Consider the following 21,793-nt stretch of genomic DNA (forward strand, 5'->3'; position numbering starts at 1 on the left):
TGAACCCCTCCCTGGGCTGCCCGCTGACCCAAGTCTGGACTTTCCTTAAAACAAGATGTCATTTGTCCACAAAACATTGGCTGAGCCCCTCATCCTGTGGCAGGGCCTGAAGGGTGAAGATGACAGGGCCCCCTCTCTAGTTGCTGGTACCCAGTAGGCAAGTCACTATCACTGTGCGGGGACAGTCTGCCTCCTTGGGGGTCTCTCCCTAGGCTATGAATCCCTAGGGGCCAGGCCTGCGTCTATGCTGGCATGCCCAACAGAGAGGACCCAGACCAATGGGTCTGTCGGATGGGTAGATCAATGGGGAGGAGAATTGTGGAAATTTCTTCTTCCTAGTCCCCTAAAATCTGTGCCTGTGACACCCTAAAGCCTACAGGCTGTCAGCTCCCTTGTCCAGGAAACAATTTCTTTGAATGTAGCCATAGGCAGTGAGCCCGGGAGCCCAGCTCAGGTGGACGTGTCCACGGTCCCCACGGGCTCGCTGAGTCTCTGAGCACACTGAGACGGATGAGCGTGCTGGCCCTAGTGGGGGCTACCTGGGGTGGCTGTCCTCTGTCCCCTGCTGGGCTTCCCTGTGTCCCTCTGTGGGCCACAGGCCTGGGAGACGGATGGGCAAGGGTGGGAGGGCAAAGGGGGCCGCTTTCGAGGAGGGGCGGTATGGGGCGAGGGCGATGTGGTGGAGACGGCTGTGCCCTTGCTGGGCATGTTGAGACATGCGCTGGCCGCCCACACATGCATGTTCACTGGAGATTCGGGGCAGGTGCCACGTGTCCTGGTGTGACTTTGGAGCCACCCCCAGCTCTGCCACCTTCCAGCTGTGAGGGCTTCGCGTACCCTCCACCCCTCAGAGCCTCAGCCTCCTCATGTATACAATGGGACCCCATCCTGGGGCTGTTTGCCAAGCGAGGCCACCCTCGGTATCCCCTCCCAGGTGAGCCCTGTCCAGGCCACCCTCGGTATCCGCTCCTGGGTAAGTCCTGTCCAGGTCACTCAGCCTTTTGTCCCTTGGGGATCTGGTGGTCGGTCATTCATTCACTTGTTCACTTATTCATTCCACACACACTCCCTGGCACCAAGGTCTAAGCTGAGCATTGCGGGGCACAGAAGGCTCACAGCAGCCCTGTCTTTGAGGAGCTTTGGCTGGAAGAGACAATGACAGATTAGCACAGTAAGTGTTGGGCCAGGGGCTTGGAGCCCAGAGGCCACTCCCCACTCAGTCTGGCATCAGGGAGGGCTTCCTGGAGGAAATGGCACTTGAGCTGAGTCTTCATGTCAAATTGGGCTTTGCTTTGACTGAGGCTGTGTATCGTAAATGTTTTTCTGTTTCTTTCTCATCTTTATGTTGCTGGCACTCTTTGTGCCTGGGTTTTCACATAGAGAGGGCCGCATGCCGTGCTCATTTGCAGTTTCCTTGTTCAGGTCGATAGGGTAGAAGTTGCTGTCTGCCATTCAATCATCCAGGGGGCGCTGAGTCCGCATGGGCTGGGAAAGCTCGGGGATGGCCCGGGACATGCAGGGAACCCTCAGACCGGCCCTGGCCTCTGCCAACGCCCCCCGGCTGCACGTTGACAACCCTCCTCCCAGGAGCCACCCAGCCTGGAACGACCTCCGACCTTCTCAGGGCCCTGCCCTCAGCCACACCGTTCTCCCTGCAGGTGTTTGAGGAAGAGCATCACATCCTGTACCTGGACCACGGCGGCGTGATCGTGGCCATCAAAGACACCTCCATCCCCTTGAAGATCCTCAAGTAATGGCATCTGCTAGCCCCAGGGCTGGGAGGGCAGGCTGTGGGGCAGGCTGGGGCTCTTTCTTTCCACCTGGGAACCCTCTCAGACTATTCCCCAGAATGTCCTCCCCTTGGGGACACAAGATCACAGGGCAACCACACTAAATCCTAAAGATCGGGGCTGGGACACACCTCACAACCCTTTCCCGAGGGGTCATCGAGATGGACTTTGTCCTGCCCTCAGGAGACAGACACAGAGGGAGGCCCCATCCCAGCCTGGGGAGGAGGGAGGGCCTTCCCCAAGGAGGTGAGGAATTAGTAAAGTGGGGGGATTGGGACCAGGTGATCCAGACAAGGAAGCCAGCAGCATATGCCCAGGTGAGAGGGTTGGCAGGTGAGAGGGTTGGCAGCTGAAGGCCGTCATGGGGAAGGGAGGGCAGGTGTGAACTCGGGACCCAGAAGGCACAGCCGGCGCAGCTGCCAGGAAGCCAGTATCACTGTAGTCTGAAAAAGAGGTTACTCAACTGCCAGATGGTGGCACTACAATACTGGCTCTACCACGGGCCTGGCGACCCCTAGGCCAGGCTCAGGCCATGGGTGGGGCCATTCAGGGGAGGCAAAGTGTCTGTGTGGTTCCCAGAAAACACCCCCAGGGCAGTACGATGTGGATAAGCAGATGTAACATAAGCAGACGTGATGTGAGCAGATGTGACATAAGCAGATGTGATATCACCTGCTCTGGCAAGGTTGGCTAGTGCAGCCCCCGCCCCTCCAGCAGGACCCGCAGGGCAGAGTCCCAGACACAGGGAGCTTTCCAGCCCACCCCGGAGTCTCTAACAGTCTTCTCCTGGCAGGTTCAGTGTGGATGAGGGCCTCACCTGGAGCACGCACAACTTCACCAGCACCTCGGTGTTCGTGGACGGGCTGCTGAGCGAGCCGGGGGATGAGACGCTGGTCATGACGTGAGTGCGGGGACCAGGGAGTGGGCACTGGGTGGCAGGGCAGAGCCATGCTGGGCCTCCCTGGGCTCACTGTGTCCTTCACCCCCCAGCCACCTGGGAATCAGGGACATCTGCCACCTGCCCCGGGTCCCCTGGCTGGCGAGGACAGGACCAAGGCTCCAGGCCGGCTCCACCACAGCCATGGCACCTCTGGAGCTGGTGATTATGTCATGAGTATTGCTATCTACTGGCACCTTTCTCAGCCATATGGCGTGAAGGTCACATGGCTTAGGGCCTGACACCCAGACAGGTCATCATAGGGCAGAGCTGGCTGTGACCTGCTTGTCACCCATCCCGGGGTCTGAGGCTGCAGCACTGGCCCTGCCCAGCTTCCTTCTGCTCAGCCCCAGCTTGGGCCAAAAAAGGCACCACGAGGGGCAAAGGGGCCTCAGGACCGTCTGTCGTTCAGAGCCTCTCTGGCCCAGGAGCAGAGACGCGGAGGACAGCGGGGACACGCAGGGTTTGACTGCACCGCTGCGGCTGCAGTGGGAGACAGCCGTGCCCAGAAACCAGTGAAGTGAAGGCTCCTCTGGGCGCCTTCAAACATGGGCCCCTGTGAGAGCCCAGCTGATTCACAGGCTGGGCAAGGCCTGCGTGTCTAACGGCTCCTGCGACCCCGCACTGTGGTATGGTAAGGCCACCGTGTCCTCTTCCTGCCTTTCACGGTGATGCCTGAGATATCTGAATAGTGTGTCCCAAATTCATGTTTCCCCAGAACCATGGATGGGACTTTATTTGGAAATGGGTTTATTGTCAATGTAATTAAGCCAAGATGAGGCCATGGAGTAGGGCAGACCCCAATCCAATGACTGTGTCCTTATAAGAGGACACAGAGACACAGGCCCGGGGGGAGGAGGCCGGGGAGGGAGGAGGCATGGAGTGGAGCCGTGCAGCGGCAAGCCCGGGAACACGCGGGCCCCTAGGAGCTGGAAGGGGCAGGAAGCCTCCGCCTCTAGAGCCTCTAGAGGGAGCTCAGCCCTGCGGACCCCTGGATTTCAGCCTTCTGGCCTTCAGAGTGCTGAGAGCACGTGCACAAAGCTTCCGCGTGGGAGAGCATGTGTGTGATGACTGAAGCCAGCAGAGTTCGTGGTAATTTGCCACAGAAGCCCCACGAAGCTGCCGTGACAGCCCACAGCTCTTCCACCTCGAGGCCCGGGCACAGGGAGATTGGACACCTGGACTTTGGACACCTTGTCCTCTGCTCTGTCCCTTCTAGAGCAGGCAGGCCCTGCCCTACCCATTTCCCACAGAAGGGCCAGGCACCGTGCCCCTCACCCTCGCCCACTCGGCTGGAGTGGCCATGTGCTCTGTGGCAGGTGTGGATCTATGGCCTGGGACTGACCCTCTGGCTGGCTTCAGCAGGAAGTGCTGGCCTGGCTCATTCACCAATTCACACCTTGAGTTTTCCCTTCCAGCTGGCAATGGGCCTTCACACCCTTGACCCGGAATGGCTCTTCCACTGGCCCCTGAATGCCCCAGAGGGGCCCACATGGATAAGCCCCCCAAGAGTGCCTGACCCCAGCCTCTATCTCCCTCCGTGTGCCCACCCTCCCCAGCAGGCAAACAGCTCCCAAGAGGCCACAGGAGGACAGCTCCAGGCTGTGGGGAGCAGGCCTGGTTTTGGAAAGAAACTGCCCAGCTGGGACAATGCTGCCCATCCTGCCCAGGCTGGCCTCTGCCTAGACAGGGATGAGGCTGGGCTCCGCCTGGGCAGGGATGAGGCTGGGCTCCGCCTGGGCAGGGATGAGGCTGGGCTCCGCCTGGGCAGGGATGAGGCTGGGCTCCGCCTGGGCAGGGATGAGGCTGGGCTCCGCCTGGGCAGGGATGTGGCTGGGCTCCGTCTGGGCAGGGATGAGGCTGGGCTCTGCAGGGCTAGTGTGTCCCCTTGTCTGTTGGGGAGTTTGGGCAGACACAGCCCCTGAGCTCCCCTGGCTGCTGTGGCTGGGACTGGGAGCACAGCCTTGGAAGACACCACCCCTGACCCCTGCTGCCTTCATGCCCACCGCCCATCACACCCACCCACCCACAACCAGCTCTGCTGCTTGACAATTAAAGAAACTGAGGCTCTGAGAGGGGAGGTACCTTCGGCAATGTTGCAGGAGGAAAAACCTGTGGCCAAGTCCAGCTCATGTGGGCACTCCTGGGCAGCTCTGTGGGCAGCAGCCTGTCCTCTCCACGCCGAGCAGAGATGGGACCCCCTATGAGGATGCTCTTCTGCTTTGCCATCATCCAGTGCATGTTTATTGAGCACCTACTATGTGCCAGGTGCTGTTTGAGGTGCCAGGAGTGTTGGCAACACAGCACACTCAGCCCTGGCTTTAGGGACCTCTGATCATGGAGAATGGGAACTTGTCCTCATACTCAGAGGACACCGAGTCTGCCTCCCAGCTCCTGGCCAAGGAGGATGGAAGCTGGATGTCGGATTTAGCAGCAAGAAGCCATCAGTTCCAGCTGAGCCAGGGTGGGAAAGCAGGCTTCGGGAAACAGATTGCGTGGGGCGCAAGGACAGGGAAGAAGTGGTGAGTGTGGACCCCTCTCGGTGTTTAAGATGAGCGGGTCAGCAACAGCGTGAATTCCTGCCGCCTTCAATTCAGTCCCAGCCCAGAAGGGCCTTCCCTGCCACCAGGCCTGGGCTGCCTGGCCTTCACCCCTTCGAGGATCTGATCCCATCTGCAGGGTTGCCCTTGCTGGTGGCTGTGCCCTGCCCTGGGCTCCAGGAGGGACTGGCTCTGCTGGCTTTACTGGTGCGTCCCCGGGCCAAGCACAGCACCAGGCGTGGAAGAGGGGCTTGGTGCTCGTGAATGTGGCTTGAATAAATGCGTGGTGATGCACCTGTGAGGATGACACAGGGGTGGCGACAGACGCTCACGGGAATGAGCTTGTGCAGGCACCGCCTGCAGGGGCCTGGCTGGGGAGAGGCGAGCTGGGCAGATCACCCCCAGGACCAGGGCCCAGCCAGCACAGCTCACGCAGCTCCGCCCAGGATGTTTCCAAATCAGGATGTTTCTCACCAGGGTGGTGTCCCTGGACAATGGACCGCACACACTGCACCTCGGTTTCCACAGCCCTGAAATGGGGAAATAAGTCGGCTTGAGGGGCTGTCAGGAGGATTCCAGGAAGCAGAACGTCTGTGCCCAGGAAATGACATTTCTCTTCCAGAGGCCTTGGCTTCCTTGTCTGTAACGTGGGGACTTAAACCCCACGAGGTCGCCGCAGATGAGCTCTCAACTGATGCTCACCTCTGATGCTTGGGGCCTTCTCGCTTCCTGGGTGATGAGCAAGAAATCACCTGCTTAGACTCTGATTCTAGTATAGAGGCCTGGCTTCTGCTCACTCCACAGCAGAGAGGTCCCGGCTGGCCTTCCCAGGCCGTGCATTGTGGTGGGATTGAGGGGATGCTTGGGACAGCTCTGCTTCCCACCTGGGGTCCCGGGCGGGTGGGAGCATTATTCCCAAGAAGGCAAGGGTCCCCTTCACTGGTCTCACTGAACATCCAGTACCCGCTGCAGGGGGGTCCCGCCGGCCGGCCGACCTTTGATCCTGCATCCGTGTGTTCTTGATGGTGTGCGATGGTGCTTCTGGGTGGTCTTGTCACTCAGCACCCAGGGAGAACAGTGAGCCCCTTCCCCTCCCACAGTCTAGGGGGCGTCTTCCCGTTCCTGGACCCTCTGCCCCAAGTCCTCCCTCCATCTTTACCAATATGGCCTCCTGCGACAGGGGCTGCAAGGCATCTTTGGTGAGCGCCCCACTGCATGCTACAGGCTGTTTTCATACGCGACCTCAGGCCATTCTCATAAGAAATCTAGACAGATTGATTTATTCCCCCATTTTTAGAGGTGCCAACGTGTCTCAAAGAATTCATCCCTGAGGGAGTGGTGGGAGGGTGGGGACCCTGAGAGCCTGTCCTGTAAAAATTGGGTGGGGATAATCACCCTTCCTATTCTCTAAGGGTCTTGATGTTTGCAGTTTTCCCTGCACAGTTAATTCCTGCTCCGACCGGGCCCTGGATGCATAAAATCCTTCATGACTTTTGCCCACTCTCATGCCCCCGGAGGCCGCGGTCTGGGACAGAACGGGATGGTCCTGCCTTTTCCTGCAGCTGCAGGACCTTCTGTGGCCTTTACGGGGAGGGGGAGCAAGGGAGGAAGGGAGTCCGGCCACCAGACACCCTGCCTGCACTCTGTTTGTAGTGTGGACCCTTCAAGTAGTCAAGCCGTTCCTGGGGCCAGAACCCGCAGAGCCGCGGGGAGCCAGCAGTGCAGGGGTGAGGGCGGCCCTTACTCCTTACACAGAGGTTGAGCGCCTTCTCCAGGCCTCAGCTTGCCTGGCCAAGAGATGGGAGTGCTGTCCATCCTGGAGCCTTGAAGGAGCCTGTCTCTGCAGGGTGCCAAGCCCTTCACCCCGGCTGTCACGAGGTCTGAGCCTTGGTTAGGCCCCAGAGATGACCCAGCCTTCATCCCCCACCCACAGGTGAGGCATTGTATCCCAGAAGGATAATGGCAGAATTCACAGCCAGGTGCTATAACCTTTTAAGTTATTTTTAAAGCATCAGAACAGTTCCTCCAGACCACCTGGTTCACAGTGCTGCATCTTCAGACAGCTTCCCAATCCCAGTGGCATACAAAGAATTCAAACTGCGGGAGAGGGAACACACCGGCAGGTCAGAATCAAAAGTCCCTCTGCAGGGGTCTGTACGGGAGCTGCCCTGCTGGAGAGTTCCCACAGCCACAGGCTCAGCTTTCGGCCACCCTGTCCTTCCTGGATAACTGTTTTGTCCAAATCTGCCCAAAGGCCACCTCTAACCTGGCCAGAGGCACCTTTTGGGACACTTTCCTGGCCCCAGTCACTTTCACCTGCCTCCCTTTCCCCACAGAGCAGCCTCAGAGCAGGGAGGGGTCCTCAGGTTTCATGAAAGGCAGGGCTTCAGGGACATGGAGGGGGTTAATTAATCAACCGAACCAGCCTCTCTGCTCTGCCCCAGCTCAGAACAGCAGTGAGACTGAGGCCTCCTGGGGGTCTCTGCGACCAATGGAGCCCAAGTGTCGTGCTCAGCCAGCGCCCGCCATGTTTCTGCGCAGAGCCTCACAGCTCCGGAGCCGCCAGCCTGGGTTCCAATGCCGGCCTCTCCAGGAGGTAGCCTGAAGCTGTGCTGCCCTGGGCGGGTCCCTTGCCTCAGCCTCAGTTTCCTTGTCTGTAAAAGGGGGCTTTGGCGAAGAGGAAATGGGGGGATATAAGGTCGCGCCTGGGTCCGGCCTGCAGTGGGTGCTCTGTATACACCAGTGGCTGCTGCTGCTGTGCCTTTCATGATGCCACAGGCCACAGGAGAGTGTGAGGATTCTCTCAGGGATCCAGAAGTTTCCCCTAAAAAAGCATTTCTTAAGTGAGAGAAGACCCTCAGATGCTGTTTCAGAGACCAATGCACCAGGCATTGTTTGGACAGCGATGTTGAAGGAAGATCCCAGCGTGTTCAGTTGGTCTCTGCAGTGTTGAGGCGTCTCCAAGTGGCGTCCATCAGGAGACAGACGGCAAGTGAGACCCTCATCCCAATCACAGGTGCCCTTGAGCCAAGACCACTCATAGCCGGGGCCACCATGCAGGCCCACAAGATTCCTCTGTTGGAAACAGCACCTGCAGAGGCGGGCGGACGTGGCAGAGTCACAGCCGTACCTGGGGACCTTCCCCTGTCCTTGGTGGGTGTTGCCACTAGCAGCTAGGAGGGGTCTCAGGCCGAGGGCTCAAGCCCCATTTCCCCACTCCTCTGACAAAGAAAGAACGGCCTGGGGCTCCTGACCCCCATGCACAGAGAAGAAAGCAGATGGGATTGTGAGCCCAAAACCAGAGGCCCGGCTGGAATGAGGCCTGGCAGCGACATGGCAGGAATGCGGGATGGAACCAGCCTGGCTGTTCCCTCAACGAGCTGGCCTTAGGGAGCACAGGGAGGCAGGGTCTCCGAGGGAAGGTCCAGCTAAGACAGAGGGAGGCCCCGTGCTCAGCCTGCAGAGGCTTAGGGTTTCATCAAACAAAGACAATAGTGTCTGCCTCGTGGGACTGTTCCAGAGAGTGGAGGCAAATGCGAGGTCACCGATGTAATTCAAGCATGGACCGCCACAGGCTTGCCTGGCTGAGAGGTGCCCCGTGGAGCCAAATCTTCAAATTTCAGCCTCAGACACTCAGACCCAGCTGTCACGTCTCAGAAATACCCTACAAAACCTTTCTCAACGCCGCCCTAGAATGGGGTTGTCCTTTCAGCTCATGATGGGCCACCCCCAAGTATCCAGCCCCAGTTGGGGGTGCTCAGATAGGGACCAGACTGGAGCAGCATGCATCACCTCCCCCACCCAGATGCTTGGCCTCTGGTAACATGGCCAGAGCACCACAAGCTGGACTAGAGAAGGCCCAGGGAAGAGCAGTCTGGGCCCACCTTCTGGGTGGTTTTTGGAGCCTAAGTGTGTGGTACTGAGGGATGGAGTGGAAGGCACTCAGGCAGCAGCCCTCCCAGAGAGGGAGAAAGCAGGACACCTGAGTACCATTCTGAGTGATGGTCACTCAGCAATGACTGCTGACTGCAAAGAGGGAGAAGGAACAGCACAAACAAGCTGTGTGAACTTGGGCAAGTTACTCAACCTCTCTGTGCCTCGGCTTTCCATTCTGTAAAACGGGTGGACCTGGCCTACCAGGCTGTGCATGCATAGCTTCCAGCACACATATGGGTGTGCCCTAAGTGGCCAGCCTCCCTATTCTCTCTTCCCCCACTTCCCCCACCCACCTAGGCTGCAGTGGGCCAACCTCGCTCATCCCGTGGGCTCTGCGCTGGGCCTGCTGACTCGTTATTTCTCTTTGAATCGCTACCTCTACTAGGAAGCAAATGCCCTGTGGCCCAGCGATAGAAAGCTGGGTTTCTGCAGCACAGAATCCTCACACGGTCAGGCTGGGAGAAAGCCAGGGAGAAGCCAGACAGCCGCAGATGCAGCCACCTGACCACAGATCATCCCACAAAACAATGCAAGGACCACTGTGGGGGCCGTGGAAGGGCTCCCAACCCTGCTGTGGACCTGGGCCTCCTTCCCTGTCCATCAAGGGGGGCCATGGGGGGCCAACCAGAGCGACTCACGCAGTGCAATTGACAAGTCATAGATCACAGGTGGTAGTTGTGGGAATACTCGCGCTGTAGCCTACAGAGCACGTGTGCAGGGCCAGGCTCAGTGCCCAGCGCAGCCTCTCTCTGATCCTCAGTGCCCGGGGCAGCCTCGCTCTGATCCCCAGCAAGGGCAGGAGAGGGATCTCTGTGCCCATGGTACAGATAGGAACAGAGTCCAGGGGGGACATGATTTGCACAGTAGGACGAGGCCTAACGAAGGTGGTTTTCTCTCCCTTCCCTCATCTTCCCACCCCAGGGTCTTTGGCCACATCAGCTTCCGCTCCGACTGGGAGCTGGTCAAGGTGGACTTCCGGCCCTCATTCTCCAGGCAGTGTGGCGAGGAGGACTACAGCTCCTGGGACCTTTCCAACCTGCAGGTGGGCCGGGATGAGGCTGGGATCGGGCAGGTGGGGTACAGACTGCAAACGCAGGCCCACTCTGCCTGCCAAAGTCCTCCCCTGCAAGGCCACAGGGCACCTCCCCGCCTCCAAGAAGTCTTCAAGGAATCCCCAGCGCCTTTAGATGTCCAGGCCTCCTGTGGGCTTTTCTAGACCCTTCTCGGTCATGGAGCTACCTGAGCTGAGGGTCCTCAGCCACACTCGGGGAGTGTGGGGCCACAGGCTCTACCCCAGCCCATGGAGTCCAGTATGCTTGGGGTTCAGGATGTTCAGATCTTAGGAAGGTAACACAGGCCTGTACCATACATGACAGTGGGTTCTGGGTGTGGAGTGGGATCTGGGGCAAGCCCACGCTGTAATCGAGACATATAACTGTTTCTACAGCATATGTGTAATATGGACACTAAGCCAAGTATAAAGGCCATCAGTGGCCCCTCTGTAGTTCCAATCAGGCTGTGCTGCTGGCGGTATGGTGGGGAAGCCTGGGATTTCACAGTGTGGGGGCCTGGAACTGCGGTTGGGGGGTGGCCCTGTTGAAGAAATGATTTAATGGTACTTGTTAAAGTGCGGGGTGGAAGACTTAAGACCATCAGGGTGGGTTCAGGGACCCTCTCAAAGGAGAGAGTAGGCTCAACCTGAATTCAGCCTGGGCAAATGGGAATTCAGAGCCAAGGTCAGTGGGTGGAAACTGACTAAGAGGAAACACCAGGCATCAGAGGATTTGACATCACCTGGGGGGCAGCAGGGGATGAGGAAGCCCATCGGATAGGGACGGTGATCAGATATCAAGGGTGGGCGGTGCCTGCCAAACTGCCCTAGCAGGGTGCATTGCCGAAGCTGGATTTCACAAGGAAGTGCTCAGATGGGCCTAGGAGGAGGTTTAGGAACCTGAATACAGGCCACCAGGCATCCTCACCGGCCCCACCCCTGTCACTGCCACAGCAGCTGTTGCAGGTAGATGGGGTGGGCCTGTCCTGTCCTGATTGTCCCCTGAGGACCCACTGTGTGCCTGTGAGCCCTCAAGGGCGTGGCTCGGCCCAGCTCCCACACAGCACCTGAGGGGACGAGGAGAACCTCAAAGGGGCTGTACTTCCAGCAGCTCTGTGACCCCTCGGGCCCAGCCAGGGCTGCACACAGGAGGGGCTCAGTGAATGCCCATGGGTTGGGATGAGAGGGAGGCTTCCCCAACTTGACCGCAGACATGCCACGCCCCATTATGGGCTTCAGTTTCCCCATCTGTAACCTGAGCCATCAGCCATCTTCAGGCTCTGGCAGCCTCAGCGGCACAAGGCCATGTAGAGCAGTTGCCCTGTCTCAGGCAACTCCTTACCCTGATGTTCCTGCTGCAGGGCGACCGCTGTATCATGGGCCAGCAGAGAAGTTTCCGGAAGAGAAAGTCCACGTCCTGGTGCATCAAGGGGAGGAGCTTCACGTCGGCGCTCACGTCCCGCGTGTGCGAGTGCCGGGACTCGGACTTCCTGTGGTGAGCGACGGGCTCCTGGCCACGAGGTCTCAGGCGCTGCTTGAGCATCCTCACAGCATGGCGGCCACTTCCCCCAGAGTGAGGGAGGAAGCCTCAGCGCCTTTCATAACCTGGCATCAGAGTCGCACACCGCCACTTCTGCCTCATTCTATCTGTTAGAACCAAGTCGCCAAGACCAGCCCACACTCCAGGAAGGAGCTTTAAGGAATTTGTGGGTGCATTTTTAAACCCTCTCAGTGGCCACTCACAGGCAGGAGGAGAAAGTGAGGAACGGGTCAGGGCATCTTGGGGACGTGCTGCACCCACCCCGGCCCTTCTCCATCCAGGGACTCTGCTGAAAGCCACCCGGCCTGTCCCCTGCTGTTCTCGAAAGCTGCCTGTGACTGCCCAGTGCCCACAGGACAATTTGGCTGACAGCTTACCCACCTGCCACCTCACCCCCCCTCATCCTGCTCCCTGGCATTCCAGCCTCCTCCACCTGTACTGGTGCTGCTCAGCCTGGGCCCTGCCAGTAGTGCCACTCCCTCTCTTTCCTTACTTGCCTCTGTCCATCCTTTGAGATTTGCTCACCTCCTCCAGGCAGCCCTCTAGATTTCTCTGAGTTCCCAGCATCCCTTTGCCTCCCTTGTTACCCTGTGTGCCCCTCTGGGATGGGGCTGTGGGTGCTCCTTCATGTCCTCACAGATGGGTGCATAGCAGGCCCCTGGCATGAGGTTCCCTTCTCAGCTCCCCCAGATTTCACCCCAACCCTGGGTGACTCCGGTTCCCACCTGTGCCCGTCGCTTACCACTGTTCTTCCCTCCTCCCAGCGACTACGGATTTGAGCGCTCCCCCTCCTCAGAGTCCAACACCAACAAGTGCTCTGCCAACTTCTGGTTTAACCCATTGTCCCCGCCTGACAACTGTGCCCTGGGCCAGACCTACACCAGCAGCCTTGGGTGAGTGTGGGTGCGGGCCTCTGCCTGCCTAAATCCGGGGGCACCGCTGTGGTGCAGCCCCGAAACCATGCCTTCCTGGCTACTGCCCGCAGCTCCCAAGTGGAGCCGGGGAAAGAGAGGTCAAAGTTGAGGATGCCCTGTGCTCACAGCACAGAGCCTGGCTGCTGGGCTCATGTGAGTCACCAGACATCATGAGTGAATGACCCTAGTTCCCAAGCCAAAGGAACCCACAGGCTTCTCCTATCTGAGCCCATGTGGGCCAGTGCCAGGAGAAAGCTGCCTTGAGTTGGCTCTGGACAGAGAACAATAGACAGAAAAGGTCCAAGGTGCCCGTGGCCCACACCTGCTGCAGCACGTCTTCCCCTGGTCTTTCTGAGCCTCTGCAGTGCTAGGACCCTTCCCCATTTACCAGTGCCCAGCAAGCCAGGCTCTCCCCATTCACCAAGGCTTGGGTGCTGGAGGTGCTCCTGCTGCCTGCAGGTCTCAGCTTAAATGGCACTTCCTCCAGGAAGCCTTCCCTGACCACCCACTCCTGACCCCGAGCTTGCCTCTGTCACAGCACAAATCCCACTTATTGTCATCACTCACCTAATTGTCCTCCTTGCTGAACTGTAAGCTCCACAACACACAGTAGGTGTTCCTTCAGTCTGTGATATGCTGAATACAAGCTGTGCATGAAGGGAAGGCATCACCAACTGCAAGCAGTTACAATACTTTTCCTCCACCAGAGGCTGGGCATATTGCTATGAAGGATTCAGTTCATGTAAAATATTGGGTACAAAATAGCTGCAAGCCTTCAGCTTTAAGAGGTCCCAAACGTGCTCTGTCAGAAAGTCCCAATTTCCTCATTTCTCTTTGAGGACATATTTCAGAGAAGAAGAGAAAAGCCGATGGGCTTGTTAGAAAATCCCCATTACTTCCCCTGGGGGAACATGAGGAAACAGGGGGCAGGACCAGAAATTGCAGGCTTTGGCCTCACCAGCATGTCTCCTGCCATCCACCCACCCATCCATGCAATCACTCGTTCATCTCCCATCTACCCATTTATCCACCCATCATCCAGTTAGCCATCATCTGTTCATTTATCCATCCATCTTTCCATTCATCCTTCTATTCTCCCAGGCATTCAACTACTATCCATGCATCCATCTCTCCATTCATTTACCCATCCATCCATTCATCTATCAATCCACCACCCATCTGTTCATTCACCATCCATCAATCCATCCATCCATTCACCTATCCATCTATCTACCCATCAATTCATCCACTATCCACCCACCCATCTATCCATCCATCATCCATTCATCCATCTACCCATCCATCTATCCATCCACCATCTATTCATTCATTTACCATCCATCAATCCATCCATCTACTTATCTACCCATCTGTCTACCCATGCACCCATGTATCATGAAGCTGCAGTGGTTGCACATGCACCTGGGCTTGACAACAGGGACTCTTGTCTGAATTGTCAGAGCCAGCACCTTGATCAAGGCAAAGGATTTCATCTCATACCATCTGCACACCGTAGGTGCCATGGGTGGGTAGCCCTTAGAGAAGGGTATTTTCTTTCAAATTACTAATCAAATGGGCCTGTGCATAATCAACTTCTGAATGCTTATTCAGCAGCAGAGCCATCTGGGAGAATTTGGCCTTGAGGGCAAGAGGGGGATCAGCCTTGGGGAGACAGGTACCCCCAGCACCTTGGCAGCAATGCCACTTTCACAGACTCATAGTGTAGCCTGAGGGAGCTTCACAAGTAGAAAGCTGGATGAGGCCACCCCTTTCGGGGATCTCCTAAAAGGTTGCCCAGGGCCCCTCTCCAGCCTCATGCCACACCCGCTCCCCCTCCAGGCTCAGACCCACCCTGGGGCCTTTGCACATGCTGTTCCCATGGCCTGGGATGCTCTTTCTTCTCCTGCTCACCCTCCCATTCTTGCTGAAAGCCCCTTTGTCAGGGACCAGGTCCCCAGGGATGCCCCAGCCAGCGCCGTCACAGCTGTGGTTTCACTCTGACGTGATATGCTCAGGTCCGCCTCTGCCTTTCCACTAGAGGATCTGCTCTGCACAGCATCTAGGGACTGCGTGCGATCACCCCCATTCCCAGTACCTGGCCCATAATAGATGCTCAGTAAATAGGTGTCTCATGAATGCAGTGATTAGTCATGAATCGCCCAGTCCAGGTCTCTCAAGGGTACAGGGAGATGGAGCCCAGGAGGAGGGGTGTGTGTGCCCATGGTTATGGCCACACTGTGAGCCAGTGGCGAGGTGGAGGCAGGACCCCAGCCCCTCTCGGGCATTCTGTCCTCCACCCTTCTCAGCAAGACCCTGAAATTCAAACTGGCTGCTTAAACACCCCCTCTGCAGCACTAACGGCGGCTATTACTGTTACTATGAGTAATATGATCAGACCACGGAGATGCCAGCGCCTCCGAAGCACATCCTGCCACCGTCAGTCCCTCTTCCTCTGAGCCTCAGTGTTCTCATCTCTCAAATGGGGCTGTAACAGCAATCAGGTGGAGTCAGGAGGTGGCTGGGAGTTAGCAAGTAGAGCCCTAGGGGTGGGAAGCCAAGCACCACCTCTGGGTGGCAAGCACGTCCCTCCCCAGACTATGGGGTCCCATCCCTCACCACCTGTCTGAAGTGGACCCTGACCCTCTCTTGTCAATCCAGGTACCGGAAAGTGGTGTCCAACGTGTGTGAGGGTGGGGTGGACCTGCAGCAGAGTCAGGTGCAGCTGCAGTGCCCCCTCACGCCGCCCCGAGGCCTGCAGGTCAGCATCCAAGGGGAGGCGGTGGCCGTGCGGCCTGGAGAGGACGTCCTGTTTGTGGTGCGGCAGGAGCAGGTGAGTGAGTACCTCCCACCGGGCTCCCGGGACTGTCGGGCAGGGGCGGCTCCAGCTGGGCACGCAGAAGGCATGGTGAGGGGTGTCTCCTCTGCCTAGAAGTGGCTCAGGGCATCGCCATCAGCCAGCCTGTCCAGACTACAGGAGGCAGCAGGGGGCTGGAGACCCGCTTCCTGAGTGGAGACCAGCAGTTAACAATGCAAGAGACATGGAGGAGAATAGAGTAGGATGTAGGGGGTATCAGGGTCCCCGAAGAGCAGAAGGAGACGTGGTTTCACACATCGGGTGGGGGAGGGTAAGGTTACTGGCTTTGGTATAAAATGTATTCATTCCCGTGGGTGGCAATACATTTTTTAAACCTGTAATTATATCGATTTAGTTAATTTGGGATCTTATGAAAAACAGAAAGTTAAAAACACTATTACTTATAATTACACAACCAAAAATAAATCCTGTGTGTGCATGGACAGATACAGATATAAATACTCACACAAACACAGATAGAAATTTCCTCCCAGCCTCCCAGGCTTGCTTTTTTTGCTTTAGAACAAGTGTTATATTTTCTTCTGACGTTAAAAATAATGAATGTTCATTGTAGAACATTTGGAAAACACACACAAAATATCAAGAGTATAAATATCTCTCAAAAAGCCCCCCCGGTCCTCCATGGTAACAACTGTTAGTTTTTTGTATTTCCTTCTAGTCCTTTTAATTTGTAACATGCTTATTTTTCTGACTGTTGAATAAACTGATGCTCATTGTAGCAAATTCAAAAACAAAACCTAGAAAAACTTACAAGCATTGCAGAAAATTCAAGATGACAGAAAAGGGCAAAGGAGGGTTCGATGCATCCGTGTCGCACCCAGAGGGTGAGCGCTAGGACCCTGGGCTTTTTCCTGGCACGCAGCTTTCCTGGACACTTGGCTCTTGGGTGAACAGTACGGGAGATGCAGCAAGTGCAGCTTCACAGTGATGTGTGTCCTGTTTAAATGTCCTTCAAAATATGGTACCAAGGTGGGCTGGGATGTTGGTGACAAAGGTCTTTGGAGTTGGAAAGCAGGGAGCCTGGGCTAATGCAAACAGGGAAACTGAGGCCCAAGACGACGCAGAGCAGTGCTTGCCGAGCGCCTCCGTGGCGGGCGCTGTGCATGAGCCACTGCCCGTACTCCTGGCACCAGCTCAAGTGGCATCCTCTTGCCAACCTGCTTTATAGCTGGAGAAACTGAGGCTTGGACAGCTCAGTCAGTCTCCCAAGGCCACACGGGAATGAGTGGCAGGGCCGGCATTGGGGTCCCTGGCCCAGAAACTCTACGTGGACAGAGACTTGAGTCTGGGGCCCCCAGACCTGAGCCATTCCCCGGTGCAGGGGTGGCTGCTGATGGAGATGGGGCCTAGGACCCACACTCCTCGGAGCCAGGGGCAGCCCTGGGGCGCCTGTGTTCGCAGCAGCATCTTGGGGCGGCAGGAGGACAGAGCCGCTGCCCCGCCTGTCCCGCCCGGACCCTCAAGAGTGGACCCCGCTGCGGCTGCCCGTGCAGGGCTGACTTCCAGGAAAAATGGCCCTCTGCTGCCCCCTAGAGCCTGGCGTCTCAGCAGTGCAGTCGCATCTGCAGAGTGTGTCTATGGGAGCCAGTCCTACCACCGCCCAGGGGGCCGGGGCCCTTGCTGGGCCTGCTCTGCGGGCAGGAGCTGGAGTTGGTGGAAGCGAGGAGAGTGATCAAAAGATGCTCTTGGTGGGGAGAGTCAACCCCCACCCCACTGTGCACCTACTGTCGGGAAGAAGCTACCCGCTACACTAGGGAAGCCGGTGAGAGTGTGGGACCCAGGGTGGACGCACACACTCACTGGTACACACGCTAACACATACACACAAACACACAGACACACATAACTTACACGCTCATGTATTCACTCTCAAACTCACAGATTTGTACACACTCAAACATACACTCTCTCACACACATAGGCCAACCTACTTTTGCAAACAGCACTGGGTTTAGGGGAGTCTACGTTTTGTAAACATCTTAAGAATTAAAAATAAGGTCTGAGAGAGGCCCCAGGAATAAACCCATGTAAATATGGCTGAGGGATGGTTGACGTCGGTGCAAAAGTAACTCACTGAGGGGAGGGCTTATTCATCCAATAAAAATGAGCTTCAACCTAAACCTCACGCCCAATAGAAAAATGAACTCAAAATGGCCTAGATTTAAATGTAGCATGCAAAAATCATAAACCTTTTAGAAAAACCACAGGAGAGAATATCTAGGGCTAGGAGACGAGTCCTCAGACTTCACACTGAAAGCCAGTCAAAAGGAAAGTTGATAAATTGGGCTTCATCAGGATCAGCCACTTTCACTCTGTGAAACACCCATGTTAAGAAGATGAAAGGCAAGCTACAGAGTGAGAGAAAATATTTGCAAACCACATATCCAACAAGGACCAGTACTAGCCTAGAGGAAGAACACTCAACAGCAAGGAAACAAACCATCCAGTTAGAAAATGAGCAGAATAACTGAAAAGACGTTTCACCAGGAGAATGGACAAATGACAGGTAAGCACACGAAAAGATGGTCAGCACCATCAGCCGCCAGGGAAGCCCACAGCCAGACATCACTGCACACCTATGAGAATGGCTGACATTAAAAATAGCGCCAGCACGAAGTACTGGTGAGGATGCAGGTAAGGGCACTGGATCACTCATGCATGGCTGGGGAGACGGGAGAATGCCACAGGTGTTCTGGAAAACACTTCAGCAGTTTCTTAACGAACTCAACATGTAACGACCAGAGGACTGAGTACTTGCGCTCGTGGTGGTCATACCAGAGAAATGAAGACTTCTGTTCACACGAAAACCTGTATGTGTCTGTTCATAGCAGTGTTACTCGTAAAGGCCAGAAACTCAAACCGCCCAGGTGCCCTGCAGTGGGTGAATGTTTGCGCAGGCCGGGGTGCACCCATGCTGAGATACCATGCTGCAGTGAGAAGGAATCCATTATTAATGCCTGTAGCAGGGCCAAGCACGGTGTCTCACACCTGTGATCCCAGCAGTTTGGGAGGCCAAGGTGGGTGGATCAGCTGAGGTCAGAAGTTGGAGACCAGCCTGGCCAACATGGCAAAACCCTGTCTCTACTAAAAAACAAAACTTCGCCAGGTGTGGTGGTGCATGCCTGTAATCCCAGCTACTTGGGAGGCTGACTCTCAAGAATCACTTGAACCCAGGAGTCGGAGGTTGCAGTGAGCCAAGATCCCACCACTGTACTCCAGCCTGGGCAACAGAGTGAGACGCCATCTTAAAAAATAATAATAATAGTACCTGCTTCAACCTGGATGAGCCTCAAGTGGATTATGCCGAGTGAAAAAAGCCACTCCCACGTGATCCCTGCTGTGCAACTCGTTCATATAACACTCCTGAAATTCAGAAATGGAGAAAGAGAATAGAAATTATCATCAAAATTATAGAAATGGAGAAAGATTAGTGGTTGCCATGGAGCTGGGCTAATGCGCGGAAGTGGGTGTGTCTATAAAGGGCACCCAATGGGGTCCTAGTGGTGGCTGAATTGTCCTGTCTCCTTCCTGTATCAGTGTCAACCTCCTAGTTGTGATACTATCGTTTGGCAAGATGTTAGCCTTGGGGAGAGCCGGGCACGGGGCACACGGGGTGGATCTGTATCATTCCGTACAACTACATAGGAACCTACCATTATCTCAGAAGACAATGTTTAATTTTTTTTAAGTACCAGTAATAATAATGGACCTAAATGAAATATACCAAGATGTGAATGGTGGGTATTATGGTGAGATTTAGTTTTGTTCTTTTTCTTTGCTTTGCTTTGCTATTTGTATTTATATTATTTTCTACTTTGAGAATATATTACTTTTGTGGTTAGGAGAAAAAAGGACAAATTATTTTAACCAAGTAAAATGTTTAAGAAGTTAAATGTGCATCAGTACAGCCCTTGCAGGCAGGAACACAAGGCCCCGAGAGGTGGCTCCTCACCCAGGGTGAGCGGATCATGGGTCCTGACTCTGGGTCACACATGCCTTCTCCTTCCCAGGATTAGCACAGGAAACCTTTCCCTCCGTGGAAGCAGCTCAGACTGGAGCGCTTCCCCTCATTCCCCGCCCCACCCTGAGAGGCTGCCTTTAAACAGACAGTACCACAAACAGTGAGCAGCCTCCTGGGTCCTGGATTTTGGACACCCTCAGTCTTCTAACCTGTCAAATGGGGAGAACGGAGCACCCTGCAGCCTCCTTCCTGGGGACCCCATAGCAAATTATCTCATGCCGGGTGGCCTGAACCCACGCAAGGCTCCAAAGGAGAATCCATCCACACCTCCTCCAGCTTCTGGGGCTCCTGGCACTCCTTGGCCTCTGGCAGAGTCACTCCTGCCTTTGCCTCCACCTCCACGCAGCCTCCGTCCGTGCCCAAATCTCCCTCTCCTTTCTCTTACACAGGTGCCTGTCACTGGATTTAGGGCCCACCCTAATCCAGTATGACCTCATCTTAGCTAATGACACCTGTAAAGACCCTATTTCCAAATGAGGTCACGTTCTGAGGTTCCTGGTAGACGTGAATTTTGGGGAGACACTGACCAACCCAGTTTACCACGTCTGTGGAGAAAGTTAAGTGAACAGAATTTACGTAAAAGTTTTCTATCAACTTTCAACGTTTGGCTAGTATAAACTGAGAAGATGGCTAAGCGGTTAGTAATCACGCTGTTTCCTTCATCATCACTAGGAAATGGTTGCCTCGTGCCGCTGATGCCGGCACGGGAGGAACAGGGAAGGGGAGGAGAGGAGGAAGGGAGGGAGGGAGCATGTGGTCATGAGCCATAAAGTCAAAGAAGTTCCTGTTTCCTTCACTCAATCCCCCACTCTGCGAGGGAAATGCAGTTATGGAAGGTGGAAGGAGCTGGTGGAGCGGCTTCTGTGGGTGACTCGGTGCCACGCGGGGATGGCCGTTGGTAGAAGCTCCTGTCCGCACTCACCCTGCCACATGTCAGCGTCACTCCTGGTACTGCATAGTCTGAGAAAGAGAAAATTAGGAACCGCAGCCTCCCAGAAGGGAAAATCCTGCTTGGTTTGCAGGCAGATGGCTCAGGCACTTCCAGATGTGTTGCTCTCCCCTGCCGAAACCCTCCACGCAGTGGGAGGCCCCTCACCCTCCTGGCTGCATCCCTAGCACGGGCCTCAGTGGGTCTCCCTAGGGCCCTGACTGCCCCCCAGCTGCTCTCTGATGACACCCTTGGGCCTCTCCCTCTCCCTCTCTGCCACTTGGTGACTGTTCTGAAATGGCCCTTGGCCACAGCCCCTGGTTAAACCAGCTGCCTTGGTCAGCCTCACACTCCAGGTGGAATTTCCAGGGCAGAACCAGGCCCAGTCTCCTGTGGGTCCCCAGAGCCCACTCATTTCAAGGAAGGGAGGGCAGGAATGAATGAATGAGTGAGTGAGTGAATGAACCACTCTGGCCCCTCAGCTTCAAGGCCCACTCCTGAGTGGCCACATGGTGTTTCCCTGCAGGGCGATGTCCTGACCACCAAGTACCAGGTGGACCTTGGGGATGGCTTCAAGGCCATGTACATGAACCTTACACTGACCGGGGAGCCCATCCGGCACCGCTACGAGAGCCCCGGCATCTACCGCGTGTCCGTCAGGGCAGAGAACATGGCAGGCCACGATGAGGCGGTGCTCTTTGTCCAGGTCAACTGTAAGTTTATCGCCCCTTTGAGGCCAAAGGCCACTCGCTTTGAGAGAGGGAACCTGGCTTTGGGGGAAACACAGGGAATCCCTCGGGACTGCTCTAGGCCCCGGTACTCAGGACGGTGAACCCAAGGGCAGGGAGGGAGGGAGGCTGGGCTCAAACCCACACCCCTGATGACCCATACAATAGTAGGGCAGTGCTGGTAGCTGGCAGTGATATTGATGATGGTGGTGGTGGTGGTGATGATGGTAGTGGTGATACAGGTGGTGATGGTGGTGACGTGGTGGTGGTGATGGTGATGATGGTGATAGCAGTACTGGTGATGGTGGTGATGGTAGTAATGATTATAGTGGAGGTGGTAGTGATGGTGACATTGGTGGTGGTGATGGTGATAATGGTGGTGTTGGTGATGGTGATGATGGTAGAGGTGGTGGTGATAATGGTGACAGTGGTGGTGGTGATGGTGATGGTGGTGGTGGTGATAATGGTGGTGTTGGTGATGGTGATGATGGAAGTGGTGATAATGGTGACAATGGTGGTGGTGATGGTGATGA

The 21,793-nt window shown here is 56.0% G+C and overlaps 1 protein-coding gene across 3 annotated transcripts in view; it reads left to right on the forward strand.

Moving 5' to 3' along the window:
- The window catches only part of SORCS2 (sortilin related VPS10 domain containing receptor 2), a 537,963-nt gene that overhangs the window by 497,243 nt on the left and 18,927 nt on the right, over window positions 1–21,793 (forward strand). For all 3 annotated transcript variants that reach the window (XM_030801231.1, XM_030801232.1, XM_030801233.1), the window contains exons 13-19: window positions 1,659–1,750; window positions 2,584–2,691; window positions 10,125–10,245; window positions 11,616–11,749; window positions 12,559–12,687; window positions 15,367–15,538; window positions 21,059–21,245. In XM_030801231.1, coding sequence (XP_030657091.1) covers window positions 1,659–1,750; window positions 2,584–2,691; window positions 10,125–10,245; window positions 11,616–11,749; window positions 12,559–12,687; window positions 15,367–15,538; window positions 21,059–21,245 — 943 coding nt within the window. The remainder of the gene's footprint in view (window positions 1–1,658; window positions 1,751–2,583; window positions 2,692–10,124; window positions 10,246–11,615; window positions 11,750–12,558; window positions 12,688–15,366; window positions 15,539–21,058; window positions 21,246–21,793) is intronic.

Source organism: Nomascus leucogenys, chromosome 20 (assembly GCF_006542625.1).
Source record: "Nomascus leucogenys isolate Asia chromosome 20, Asia_NLE_v1, whole genome shotgun sequence".
NCBI lineage: Eukaryota > Metazoa > Chordata > Mammalia > Primates > Hylobatidae > Nomascus > Nomascus leucogenys.